The sequence below is a fragment of the Schistocerca piceifrons genome, chromosome 8 (assembly GCF_021461385.2).
Source record: "Schistocerca piceifrons isolate TAMUIC-IGC-003096 chromosome 8, iqSchPice1.1, whole genome shotgun sequence".
Lineage (NCBI taxonomy): Eukaryota > Metazoa > Arthropoda > Insecta > Orthoptera > Acrididae > Schistocerca > Schistocerca piceifrons.
In genome coordinates this window covers 80,847,656-80,861,966 of record NC_060145.1, presented here as the reverse complement: position 1 = coordinate 80,861,966, position 14,311 = coordinate 80,847,656, and the positions used below count along the sequence as shown (strand labels likewise).

General features: G+C 37.7%; 1 protein-coding gene across 7 annotated transcripts in view; it reads right to left on the bottom strand.

Annotated features, from left to right (window-relative positions):
• The window catches only part of LOC124711454 (eukaryotic translation initiation factor 4E transporter), a 289,788-nt gene that overhangs the window by 42,598 nt on the left and 232,879 nt on the right, over positions 1 to 14,311 (bottom strand). For all 7 annotated transcript variants that reach the window (XM_047241541.1, XM_047241542.1, XM_047241547.1 and 4 more), the window contains 2 exons: positions 8,360 to 8,494; positions 3,468 to 3,594 (listed from right to left, as the gene is read on the bottom strand). In XM_047241541.1, coding sequence (XP_047097497.1) covers positions 3,468 to 3,594; positions 8,360 to 8,494 — 262 coding nt within the window. The remainder of the gene's footprint in view (positions 1 to 3,467; positions 3,595 to 8,359; positions 8,495 to 14,311) is intronic.

The following is a 14,311-nucleotide window of genomic DNA, read 5'->3' as shown; positions in this document are numbered from 1 at the left end:
AGCAGGTTCTGATTTTACATGTTTTACTGCTATCAAAACTTAAAAAATTCAGAAAGTCTTAACTTTTTCTTTACGTCTCTTCTCAATGCTTCCTCTAAACACTACAAGGCAGCATTCCCAAGAAGAATTTACTTGCAAGAAGACAATATCCAAAACAGAACATCTAAAAATACCTAGTATAAACTGAAGTTTATCATACCCGGCATTGCGTTGGTGTAACACGGTCTCAGCAACACAGCAAAGACAGTCCAAAAATTGACTACTTACATTGTTACAACTCTTGTTGCTTGTTGTTGTTGTTGTTGTTGTTGTGGTGGTCTTCAATTGGAAGGTTGGTTGATGCAGCTTTCCACTCCACAATCTGCTGTGCAAGAGTATCCTCAAATAGCTACAGTGACCTAAACACATCTGTACCTGTTTACTTTATTCATTCCTAGGTCCACCCCCCCCCCCCCCCCCAACTTCTCTCTATTACCAAATCGACTACTCCTTGATGCCTCACAGCATGTACTATGATCTATCCATTCTTTTAGTCCAGTTGTGCAATAATTTTATTTTTTCATCAGTTTCATTCAACACAATCTCCTAATTTATTATTCAATACATTAAACTAATCTTTACTATTCTTCTATAGCACCGCATTTCAAGAGGTTCTGTTCTCTTGTTATATAAACTGATTATGAATCACATTTCACTTCCATATACAGCTACTCCAGACAAGTATCTTCAGAAAATACTTCCTAACCCTTAAATTTCTATTAAATGTTACATTCTTTTTTCAGAAACTTTTCTTGCCACCAGCAATCTTCATTTCATATCTTGTCTACTTCAACAATCAATTATGTTGCTACCGAAATAGCTAAATTCATCTACATCTTAATGCCATTTGCTAGCCCAATTCCAACAGCATCACCCAATTTAGTTTGACCACATTCTATTGCCCTTATTTTACTTTTGCTGATGTTCATAACATCTTTTTTAACACCTTTTTTCCATTCAACTACTCTTCCAAGTCCTTAGTAGACGGGGAGCATTGCAGTGTCATTGACAAAACTTAGAAGTTTTTATTTTTTTCCCTGAACTGCAATCTCTTTCAAAATTCTCCGTTTTCTCACACAGTATGCTCAATGTATTAACTGGGTAATATCGAAGCTAGGCTGCAGCCGGCCACTCCCTTCTGAACTATGGCTTCACATTCATATCCTTCAACTGTTAACTGCCATCCAGTTTCTGTACAAGTTTTAAATAGCATTTTGCTACTTTTATTTTATCCCTGTTATCTGCAGAATTTCAACAAGTGTGTTCCAGTCAAAAGTTTTCTCTAAATGTACAAATGCCACATATGTTGGTTTACTTACTTTAACATATCTTCTACTATAAGTCTTAGGCTCGGTAGAGCCTCATGTATTCCCACATTTTTCCAGAATCCAAACTGAACTTCCCAAGATGATCAACGAAGAGCTTCAAGCTGTCCTTCCATTTTTCTATACATAATGTGTGTTAAGTATTTTACAACAAGCCATTAAACTGGTGGTCCAATAATATTCACAACAGTTAGTACAAGAATTAATATAAAATGTCCTCCTTTAAGTCGCATCTGTCTCGTATCTTGCACATGAGCTTATCGTTGGGTCTCTAGGATTTCAGTAATTCTGAGGGAACATCGTGTACTTCATCAAATTATTCTCGTATAACAATGAAAATAATCCATTATTGATAATATAAATGGATAGATTAAAAATCTACCCACTAAGTGGCAGCAGGGGAAAAAGACTGGAGAGGTTTAGGGAAAGGGTACAATTTAGAAAAGTCACCCAGAACCCCAGGTCAGAGGAGCCTTACCACACGGGATGAGAAGCAAAGACTTTGACAGATGGGTCTCCCCTTGATAGTGTGCGTTTTGTCAGTTACAGGGATGGAATAGGTGGCAGTAGGAGGGTGCATAGGCCAAGTCTTGTAGTGGGTACTGTCATAGTGGTAGGAGCCATAGGGCAGGGAGACGGGTGCAGGAGCAGCGTAGGGTCTGACAAGGATATTGTCGGGAGTGGGAGGGCGACAAAGAGCTATTCTAAGTGCGGTGGGCAAAATCTCATACTGAATGTATCATTTCAGGGCATGATCTTAGGAAGTCATGGCCTTGTCAAAGTAGCTGATTGGTACATTCAAGACCAGGATAATACTGGGTGACAAGTGGTGTGCTCCGAAGTAGTTTTTTGAGGGATCAGCAGTACCAGGATTGATTGTGATGGCCCGGGAAATCTGCTTTTGAACTAGGCTGTTGGGATAACTAAGTCCAGTGAAGGCTGAAGTGAGAGTGCATTGCTGTAGAGTGTCTGCATCTGAATAAATACATTTGACTCTAATGCCAAGGCTGTATGGGAGGGTAAGTTTGACATGGAAAGGATGACTACTGTCAAAATTGAAGTACTGTTGTTTGCTAGTAGGTTTGATGTGGACTGAAGTGGCATGGGATTCAGGAAAGGACCATGTGAAATTTAATTGGGAGAGTCTTTCCTTCTCATACCACCCATTAAGTCTCCCCTACACAGGGTTCTGGGTAACTTTTCTGAACTGTACCCCTTCCCCTAAACCTCTACAGTCATTTTCCCAAACCCCTCTTCTTCCCCCTTCAACTCTTCTGCCAGAAGGAGTCACTGGTTCCAAAAGTTTGTAAAAGTTAAATCCTTTACAACATGATACATTACATTGCCAAGGGCCACTAATTACAATTATTGGCTTTGTATACCATTGCCATCATACATAACGGAGTAAGTCGGTTGTGTCTCTCCTCTTCATCCTCTGCAGTAAGTCTCCCCTGATACACAGTTCTGGGCAACTTTCCAGAAATATACCACTTTTCCTAGACCTCTCCAGTCCTTATTTGTTAAACCAATTATTAGCCAAGTTTAAATTATGCTCTGTGCAAAATTGTACTCAATGGTTTTCCCTTTCAGTCCTTTCTGCCTTCTCTTCCTTTTCCTACTATGAAAGTCCAGTCACCAATCAGACTTCTGCATCTCTTAACTATCTGAATAATTGTGTTCATCTAATTGTACATTCTTTCAACTTCATTATCAACAAAGGTAGTCAGCATACGAAGTTTTACAAATTTGATTGGCATTGGTTCTGTGTATCTTTGCTATGATAATGCTTTCACCAAGCTGTTCATAGAAATTTACAAATTATATTTTTAAAATTATGAGAAAATTGTTGGCCATTACTTACCTTCAGGATACTGAATTGTTAGAACTGCAAATAGTTTTGATGCTCTTAAGCTGGGATAGAATCTTTTTTGTATTTATGTATTAATATTAAGAATTTCACCTCCTGAAGGTAAGCATTCCCAGGAAGTCTACCCATAATTTTAGTTTCGTCTTGCAAATTTTTCCCTTTTTAAAGTTCTGAAGTGCACAATATCTCACTACATTTTTTTCAAGCTAATAGCACAGCTGCACTGTTGTACTTACTGTTGCATTTCTTGCCTCTTTCTGTAATTTTCACGCTGTTCTTCCAACTTCTTCTTTATTAAGGCTGATTGCATTATGTTCTGTGTGTGAAGCTGCAATTCCCGTGGAGAAGGAACACGTGGCACCACTACAACAAGGAATTATTTGTATAAATTATGACAAAAGGAATTTCAATACACCAAAATGTTCTTTATATGAGGTCTTTCAAAAAATTCCAAAAGATTTGTATTTTTGTGCTGGCATCTCATTGGCATCCCTGCACATGACTGTGTTTAATGTGTAACTGCTGGAAGTTCCATTGTTGTACGTCTGTTGGTTATTGTTCAGTGTTGTATTGAGCAGAAAGTTGTGTTGTATAGTTTGCTCCTCCAACTCTGCCATCTCAAAATTTGCAATGCGCCTGCATTAAATTTTCCATGAAACTTATGAAAACCTTTACAGAGACACAGCAAATGATGCAGGAAGTCTTCTAAGCTGTAGTCAGTGTTACAAATGGTTCACATGGTTTAAAAATGGCCGGACAGACGTTAAAGAGTTAAAAGATGACCTTCGTTCAGGACACCCTCCGACATCTACCAAAAACGCTCATGGTCAGGTGCTACAATGAAATGGTGCTTGCCGATCGAAGACTGACTCTCTCCGAGAGATTGCAGAAGAATGTAACATTTCCGTTAGGTCATGTAATGAAACCCTGACACAGCATCTAGGATTGCGTCATGTTTCCAACAAGTTTGTCCCACGGCTCAGGAGTCTTGACCAGAAACATCTTCGCCTCACAATTTGTGAAGAGCTTTTGGATCGAGCAAATGTGAACGAGATGCTCCTTAAGAGACTAGCTGGTGATGAGACATGGGTCTATGGTTATGCTGTTGAGACCAAGGTTCAATCTTCAGAAAGATTCAGGAAAAGTTCTCCATGACAAAAAAAAAGCTCTTCAGGTCAGATCATTTATTACGAATTCGTGCCATAGGGACAAACTGTTGATCGAAGGAACTATCGGGACATGTTATGATGCCTGTGTGAAAATGTGAGAAGAAAGCAGCCCAAAATGTGTCCAAACAATTTATGACTCTTGCATCACCATACCTGTCAAGTTAAAAAAAAAACACCAACTCGTGTACAGGGAGGGGAGGGGGGGGGAATAAAAAAATAAATAAATCCAACTACTTTTGACACATCCAGCTTGACAAAAATACAATACTTGGGTTACAAAATACAATACTTCAGGCTTTAAACATGATACTTCATCAGCCTATTACGTACGTAAATGTGATTTCATTGATCTGTAGATGAACATAAAAATCAAAATGAAATCCATGTTGAACAGCAGCAGTCTTGGTGAATATTGGTTAGGAGCATACATAATAGGACTCCCTCGATAAATTAAGCAGATATGCAACAACTGAAAAAGGCTTTACACAATAAAACTTGTTCCATGTAACAAAGGCAAGAAATAATATAATACACACTGAAAAACATGCTACTTCAACTTCAAAGCCAAAGTTGTGATCTTCTTAGTTTCCTGCAAACAGTCTTGAGAATGTTTTGCCATAAAAGGGACCAGAAGCCTTGATCTTTATAAAAGAAATTAGCCCAAAGAATCATTGTCCAATGATGGATGATCTGAACTCTATTCTATTTTTCTTTGCAAGGCTGGAAACATGTTCACATTCTGCACTGCTATGGGGTATGGTGAGAAGTAGAAGATTACTCAAGAAATTCGATTATATTTAAGAAGTCCATTGGCACCAAGAATTCTTGATACTTGCATCCAACTGCAATTACTTGCAGCATCTTTATTTGCAGATAAAGTGTCATCTGCCTGTAGAGCTGTAAACTGCCTCTGAAACTCATTTACCACCTCATCTGTAGTTTCATTTTCTTCCTTGCATACCATGAGGAAACTTTCCGAAGGAAAAACTAATGGAAGAAAACAGTAAATCTTCAATTTTGTCAAACCTTGCAATTTGAGCATGCTCCAACATGTCATTCTTGAATGGAAACTTGATGATTTAGTCATACACAGCACAAAAGTAGTTTCTCACTGATGAAAAGAAAAGGGATTTATCTGTATCTTGGAGATCATTCACTATGTTCAAAAACCAAATGCCAATAACTAACTCATTGTCACTTCTTTGATTTTCAATCAAGCTGTACTCTACTTGAAACAGTCAGGAGCTTTTGACAATTTTAGGTGTGATGAACTTTGTTCAAAACTGCTTTAGGAACTCCAGTGTAAGTTCTAATAAAAAGTGAACCTGTAGGGAATAAGTCCGAAGGGTAACACCGAATTTGTCAAACACACTACTAGTCACATGAAGGAAAGTGCAAAAGGCTTTGTTCAAATTTCGTGACACCTGAACATAAACATTATTCCCTCACATGTTGTAGCTGAACTCTTACCTTTTAGGATGGGTTTGTCACATTTGGAAGAATATGCTATTCTTTTAGCAGTATATGTAGTAGCAGAATGAAGAATTCTCTTCAGATACTCTTTGGATCCACCTTGTTCAACTCCAAGTATTCTGAAAGATGTCAAGCATATGAAAGAGAAGCAGATCGAATGAATATGGATCTCACCCACTTTAAGTTTTAATCTTCCACCACCTTTTTCAACTGGTAGATTCATCAGGTGTCAAGTGCAAACTATGATGGCAATACCTGGTTAACTTCCTTCAGAACTGCTGAAACCCCATTTTTGTGCCCTATCATAAGAGAGGCATTATTAGAGCAGAAAGCCACACAGTTTTCAGTTGTTATGTTATGGGAATTCAGCTGTGATAACATCAGGTTACATGTATTTCGCCCTGCTGTGCCCCCATCTTAAGCTGGTGTGGACAGCACAGTGCTGACTACTCTTTCCCACAAAATACCATAGGCCCTTAACAACTTCAGATGATGCATTTTTTGCAGTTTTATTTACAATGCACATTTTTGTGTGACCATAGCTATGTTTCTTTGCAACTTCTGATGTGGAACCATCATCTTAAAGAACCAGCATGATCAGCCGCACTTAAGGGTACATTGTGATCTTCCTTTCATGTAAAATAACTTACATGTTTATCGCACATAATTACTTAAATCGTTTCTTCCACCACGTGGAAGATTAGTATCATCCCCACACATAGCGCAAAAGGCAAATTTTCCTCCCTTTTTTGATTTTAGTGTACACAGAAAATCAACAGATTATGTTTCTTTAAATGTCTAGAAGTACTGTTTCTTGTTGAATTTATTCATGAATCCTACAACAGGAATATAGAGTATGAGAAAGTCTGAGGAATGTTTTGATGTGTACTTAAACAGCAAAAGAAACCTGTATCATTGAATGTCACATAAAATAACAACACAAGGCAGTCAAACACTTCACTGAACTTGTCAAAGCACACACAGCCTTAAACCATTAAACGAACACGACACCATTCGTTTGAATGAAGAACATGCACATGGTAAGAGGAAAAGGAAGAGGAAGAGGAAGAAGAAGAAGAAGAAAAAGAAGAAGAAGAAGAAGGAAAGAGTGGAAAAATGTAATTAGTCCTCATATGGTCAAAGAATACGAGTTAAATCACAACAAGCGAATGGAGCAAAACAAAGGATTTGCAGAGCAGAACCTGCGGACATGTATGACTCACATGGAAAAATTATTATCCTGGCTTTGAAGTCAATCCCAATGATGACACAAACATCACATAGTGAAGAGTACTAATCACATCAAAGAATGAGTTATCGACTATCTTAGACTTGCCTTCGACCCATGGAAACAAAACAATCAATCGAACGGAAGTGGGGTGATGATCGAATGTTAATGTTTCAAATTTTTGTCTGCGAAGTTTTAAGACGACACTGTCCATCCATAAACCATAAAATGTCACCATTTCTGTAAATTTGATGAATAAACTGTAAAAGTTGGTGGGTTTGCATCACAATAATGCACCCGCACATTCATCCCTGTCAGTGCACGACTATTGCACAGAAAATGAAATCACTGTGTTGCCTCATCATCTTGTCTCCAGACCTGGCACCTGTGGACTTTTTTTATTTCCCAAGTTGAAAACCCCATTGGAAGGACAGATTTGCAACGACGTAAGAAAATTCGTACATGGTGCTTTGCACGATCTAGCAATAGGCATGTCAAGACAGCTTCCAAAAGTGGAAATGGCACTGGGAGCAATGTATTAATTGTGGAGGAGAGTATTTCTAAGGAGACTATGCACAATAAGTAAAAGATAAGCGCAGAAAAATATTTCAGACAGAGTTCCGGAATTTTTTGAACAGACCTCATATGCCTATTACCACATTACATTAAATGTAACTTCAAGTTCTTGGGCATCGCAAAATTCTGTCAACATGAGAAGTGAAGTCAATCTTTCATGAAATATGAAGTTTAATGGCGTGCACACTAAATGCCTTTTCTTGCTGTGAATTCAACTACTGTAGTCCCATAATGCATTTCCACTTAAATATATACAAACTTTAAATGCAAAACTATTTGCTATTTCACACTGCTCACATGCACTGCAACTCAGATTTAACTACGAAAGACCCACATTTTTATGATATGAAGAGGAGTGTGTAAAATATACAGAAAGGGAACTATTTTACCATTAATAACAGCACAGTTTAATCTCTAAGATAGTACACACCTACTTTAGAACACTTAACTAAAAACTTCACAGCTTCTTACCTGGAGGTTGAACAGTGAGTGTATTTGTTTTTACTGTCATACTGGGGGATATTAGTGAAGATCCCTGACAGTATGCTGCATGTACAGAACGGAATAAATTTAATTTAGTTAGTGAGAACATGCAGAGATTACACACATTACGTTTTATTCAAGTAAGGTACCTCTAATCTATTACTTCAAAACATTTAAACCAAACTCAACTGTTATTTACCATTGTTTAAAGGTGAAGGTATTCTAATTTGCTGCTGCTGATGCTGTTGCTGCTGCTGTTGAAGCATCATCTGATGAAGCAACTCAGGAGCTTGACCAGCATGCAAATGAGGAGATGCAGTGCGATGAACTATACCTACAAAATTCAAGTAATTTCATTGTAAGTTGTAACATTACCTACACAGGGTGTATACGTGGACAAAGAAAATAAAATTCCCGGATTTCCTGGTTAAAAATACTTTTTCTCCCATGTGAAAACATACTTTTTCCCTGTTAACTGACAGTACATTTTCTCTATGAACTGTATAACTTATCCATCCTTTGAATGGTTATGTTTTATACATGGGCGTAGAATTTCCCAGCGCTTTAGAAAACAAACCACAGGGGAGGGGGGAATGTTTTGGAAAGATCTTTGATGTGGAGTAACACATACGCTGCATATTTTCGTATTACGAAAGTATGAAGTCTAATTCCACCAAACACTGCATGTTACTTTCTGAAGTATTGAAATCGAGATTGCGATGCACTTTTGTAAGCCAGTCATAGCTCATGTCACGCGATTTTCACTAGCCGATGATACCAGGTATTCAGTGCTTATGAGACATGATGAAGTCCGCCAATAGCAACATCACTGTTAAGTAGTGCGAACACACAAAAAGAGAATGTTAATGGTTTAAATTAATATACATAGTGTTGCTACAAGAAAAGTAAAGCTTTCACTTATAATATTGGTCTATAAGATTAATACGCTGGAAGAGAAGCTAAGCTTTCACATATAATGTTGGTCTTTTATGGACGTATTAAAATTTAAGATATATCACACAAATTTGCCATTAAAATTTTTAATAACAACGTAAATCTCTGTTCTTCTGGGCTAGAAATTCATCTAAATGGCTCGTCATCAAAGAGTTTATTTTTAAATGAGAGTCAAACGGTCTCTGATTTAAGAAATTCATCGTACATTCTCGTACGTAGTTCAACTTGTGTAAAAGGAAACTTTCTTTGATAGTAACACTTTTCAAACCACCACTCGGAATATTTTCCCGTGACCTGTTAGAAATAGGTTCATTTCTGCAGTTGCCAGAATGCGCCAGATGACAGGCGTCACCGCACTTGTGTAGCTACGAAGTCGTAGGGAGCCCCATGTTCGTACGTATAAAACATTAAAAGATCTTACAGTAGGTCATAACAGAAACAAGACATTCGAACCTGCGGCTGCTTAGACAGCCAACAGCCACATTTCTGTAGCCAGAAGAGGGAGAAGGTACTACTCAGTGACGCATGCTCATGATTTTGCTTGTAACTACTAAAACGAATCTGATGTAAAAAGTTGTGACGTCACGCTCATCGGAGGCAATTTGTTGTTACGAATCATTGCATATTCTTCCTAAAGCCTTTGACAAATTTTGCTGTTGGCAGACGCTTGTATGAGCACTGTTTTGTTGCTGTATATGGCGCATTTACTTTGCAGTTTAAGTTTTATTTTAGTTTTTTCACTCGTTCATGTTTTATTGCTGAAGTATTATTCTGCAGCAGTGGGATACACTAATATTCTTTGTTAGAGTATCGCTTCTTACCAGTCAAAATTACAAAATTTGATTGAAAACAATGAAAAATTCCCGTGTTTTTTCCTGGTTTTCTCCCGGATGAAAAAATTCCCGGATCTCCCAGTTGTCCTGGGTCGTATACACCCTGCCATAAAACACAGACACGAAGCTCGTACTCTTAACAAAACATTTTAGAACCTAAATTTTGCAGCTGATGTGTTAAATTGAAATACATTTACAAATCTATGTTTTTTTCCCCTTGAGGTGATGTGCTTGCTGACAACAGCATGCAATCATTTAAGCAAACAACAACAACAGTACACTGCATGGCCCAAACAGGATACTTGTCAGCAGAACAAGTTTGAAGTGCCGCCTGCTAAAGCAAGGAAATTAAAATTCCAAATATCCTGTAGCCAATACCATCAATATTCCAACAAAACAAACCTGCCAACTAAATGTAAAAATATCTGGCAACTGTGTCTGTAATAGAAGAACTGAAAACTTCTGAAATAGGAAACCATAAAATTTAGATCATCATCATCATCATCATCATCATCATCATCATCATCTTCTAACAATGGTAAATCCAGAATGGAATAACAATATGGAAAAAAATGAATTGCTACTCGCCACCTAAAGGCGGCATTGAGTTGCAGACAGGCACAGCAGGAGGGAACACACACACACACACACACACACACACACACACACACACACACACACACACACACAGAGAGAGAGAGAGAGAGAGAGAGAGAGAGAGAGAGAGACTGCCTATGGTTAAGGTACTGGGGCACAGTGCCCTGAAAAAGTGGTTGTGTGAGGGTGTGTTTTCTACTTTGGAAAAAAGACTGCCTGAAAGCTTATTAATGTGCCTGTCTGCAACCAAACGCCACTTCTATGTGAAGCATTACTCATTTAACTACAACTGGAAGGAAATTACGGTTGTTGCCTCCCACAACTGCTTGTAGGCTTTTTATGTCAGTTTCATTTTATCCACTAGCAAACTGACAATTTTATGTACAAAATAAACACACACTATTCTGATGTGATAGCAAAGTAGAAATTAAGAGAAAGTCCAGTTTGGAACATCAAAACACAAGGAACAGATGACACATTAAGTTGCACACATGCACAATTAAAAGACATTTACAGATAAGCTTACAGCCACAGCCTTTCAGAAGAAGAAGAAGAAGAAGAAGAAGAAGAAATACAAACACATTCATTCACACAAGAAAGCCTTGTGCACACATGACCAACTCTGACAAGAATGGCATTCTGTCCTGAGCTGCGAAGTTGGCTGTAGTGTGTACGAGGTGTGCTTGCTTGTGTGAATGAATGTGTGTGTGTGTGTGTGTGTGTGTGTGTGTGTGTATCTCTTCTTCTGATGATGGCTGTGGCTGAGGAGCTTACATGCAGTGAGTGTTAATTGCACATGTCTGCAACTTGACATCTCATCTTTATAATAAGTAACAATCTCTCTCTTCCTTACAATGTTAGAGTAGGAATAAATTCAGTTTTGCCAAATTCTTTCATTTGTACCTTAATGTTGAGATGGTATCAGGTGACTTTCAAATGCCTTACTGTATCGAAAGCTAATGCATGTTGAAAATAAATGTAAAGATCAGTTGAAATGGGAGAAAGTGAGAGGAACAACTTATTTCTGTTATACAATTTGTGGCTTACTGTAGAACTTCCGATTCAGGAGGTCAAGTGGATGCTACAACATGTACACAAGTTGTTAATAATTTATTAAAATTTGAACATGGTAAATACCTAACTTTCTAAACAAGGAGTGTTCACGTGGATGACACGAAATTGATGCTGTTGCTGACAATGTTTAGCACTTCATTACTGAATGATAGTTTCACAACAGAGGTAAATTCTTTAACTGATTCGAAGTTCAGAATAAATGTTCTATTCGCATGCAGCTGGAGCTGTACTACAACAATACTGCCATTGTAAGCAATAACTGGAACTGGTCACTGATTACACAGAGAATTACACTCTTACTCTGACACGGCAGGCCCTTTTCACCTGAGCACTGGTTCACCAAGATCGTTATCTATATTTCAGTGAAATCCTGAATTAATGAACCCACTTTTAAGGAAATCCTACTTTTATGCATATTTCCTTCGGTCCTGGCGAAACTCCAATAAGAACAATGTTATCCCTTCCCACTTGTATTGAACCATGCTTTAGAAAACAGTCTTCTTTTAGAGAATAAATATGAAACATTCTGCAAACTGAAATCCATTTTTATGCAATTCCTAACATATCAGAATGAGTTTCAGGTTTCTTTCCATTCCATAGAGGTTGTATTTTGTGTCCTGTGACACATTAAATGGTAAGCTATTCAGTCAGTTGACATGTATTTAAACCATAGTCACTAACTACTTCCCTAGTAGTGATACGGGCATGTGTGTGTAACGAATCAGAAACTTATTTTCATATGACATGTCACTTTATTAGATGTCGCAGTAGCCGAGCTTACAAAGCACAAGAAGTATAAATGTTCATCGAAGTGCTGAAGTTACCAGTTTTACTTTCATGAAGTTACAGCAATCCAAAAGCAGAAAGCTTACAGTTCAGCAAAAGCTGCCGTGCATCTGCAATGCCCGTGACAAACTTAACATACGTCTTCTAGTCCATCATTATTGAAATGGTTGCGGGACCGTAGCTGTTCAGTATAAAATGCCTAATTAGAACACCTTAAGCTATCTGAATTTCCTGTTATTTTATTTGAGCAACCAGTTCCAGTGCTACATTATACCATCTTCAGGCCCCCTGACTTACATGATCCCATCTCTGGTCCTATCAAAATACAGGCCAGCAGTCATTGAATCTTATTCTTAGCTTTTTTGACACAGTGATCTTTTCGATTATCACTTGCTGACCTATAGTGATTAAATATACAGCACATGGTATTGTTAATTTTGTAATTAAATAGCACTTTTATCAGCTAAACTTGCTTGAATTATGCTTCTGGTCACATCTGTGTACTGTAGCAAAATCATTATCTGGGAAACCCCTGTTTGAAGATAAGTATTTGGGTTCCCAGAGATTCATTAAAAAGGGGTTTTACTGTACTTAATAGTCGACCCAGTTCATGATGCATGTTGCAGACTGAACATCTGTGGTTCCAGGGGCAACAAAAATTTCACTGTCAGTGTTTCATAGAATTACTGATCGAACTTAAAAATTTAAAATGCTGTCATAAAATGTTAACTAAGAGAGACTCTTACATTAAAAGTTTGAACAGTAAGTCAAATATTACAGTAAGAAACTGAGTATATTTCTTTAGGCAGCATACTGACGATGCAAGAACTACTCTGAATATGTTCCTCTAGTATCTGAGAATGAGAGCACTTAGTAACTCCAAACAAACTTTGAAATTACATATAAACCTTTTCTTGCTCACATGATAAATATTTAATGAACTCATTTGTAAAGTAATCAGAAGATTTTAGCTGTTATATACACGGGAGTCGGATTTTTTGTGGAATCAGAGGTTTGTTTACTGGGTGTGTGTGTGTGTGTGTGTGTGTGTGTGTGTGTGTGTGTGGGGTGGTGGTGGTGGTGGTGGCAGGGGGCGGCACAGAGGCAGCACTAAATGCTTAACCTGATATCTGAATCCAGCACCTTTATTTTTAATTCTGTCAATGCTTTTTGTGTGTGAAAAAAATGGGCAACTGTCAGAAGTAACATTTGATTCAATGAGGATCAAAATCCAGACCATTTATTTACTAGTCTCACTAAACCACTGTACCTGTTTAAAGATACAATATTAACATGAGAATTGTCAGTGGCTGACCTTTAAGAAGATTAGTTTGGATTCCTGAAAAATGTAGGAATACAACAGGCAATACTCACCCTAGATTTTAAGAAAGGCAAGCCTATGTTTATAGCATTTTTTGAGACAGGTTTTGAGAATTTAGACTAGATTACTTGAAATTCTGGAAGTAGTAAGGATAAAATACAGGGAACAAAAGGTTTATAGTTGTACAGAAACCAGGCAACAGTCTAAAGCCACAGGACATGAAAAGGTAGCAGTTGCTGAGAGCAGAGACACTCAAGGTTTTAACCTATCCTCAATGTTATTCAATCTACACATTGAAGAAGCAGTAAAGGAAAAGCAAGGAGAAATTTGAATAGTGCATTTAAGTTCAGGGAAAGTAATTAGTCAAGGTATGCTGATACCATTTTAATTCTGTCAGAAATCATAGGGCTTGGAAAAAAAGCAATTGAATGGAATGGACAGTGTCTTGGGAAGACAGCATAAAGGAAGTATTAACAAGCTAATGGAATGTAATCTAATTCAATCAGGGGATTTTGAAAGAATTACATCAGAAAATAATACACAAAGTAGCAAGTGAGTTGCTATTTGGGCAGTGAAGCAATTAATG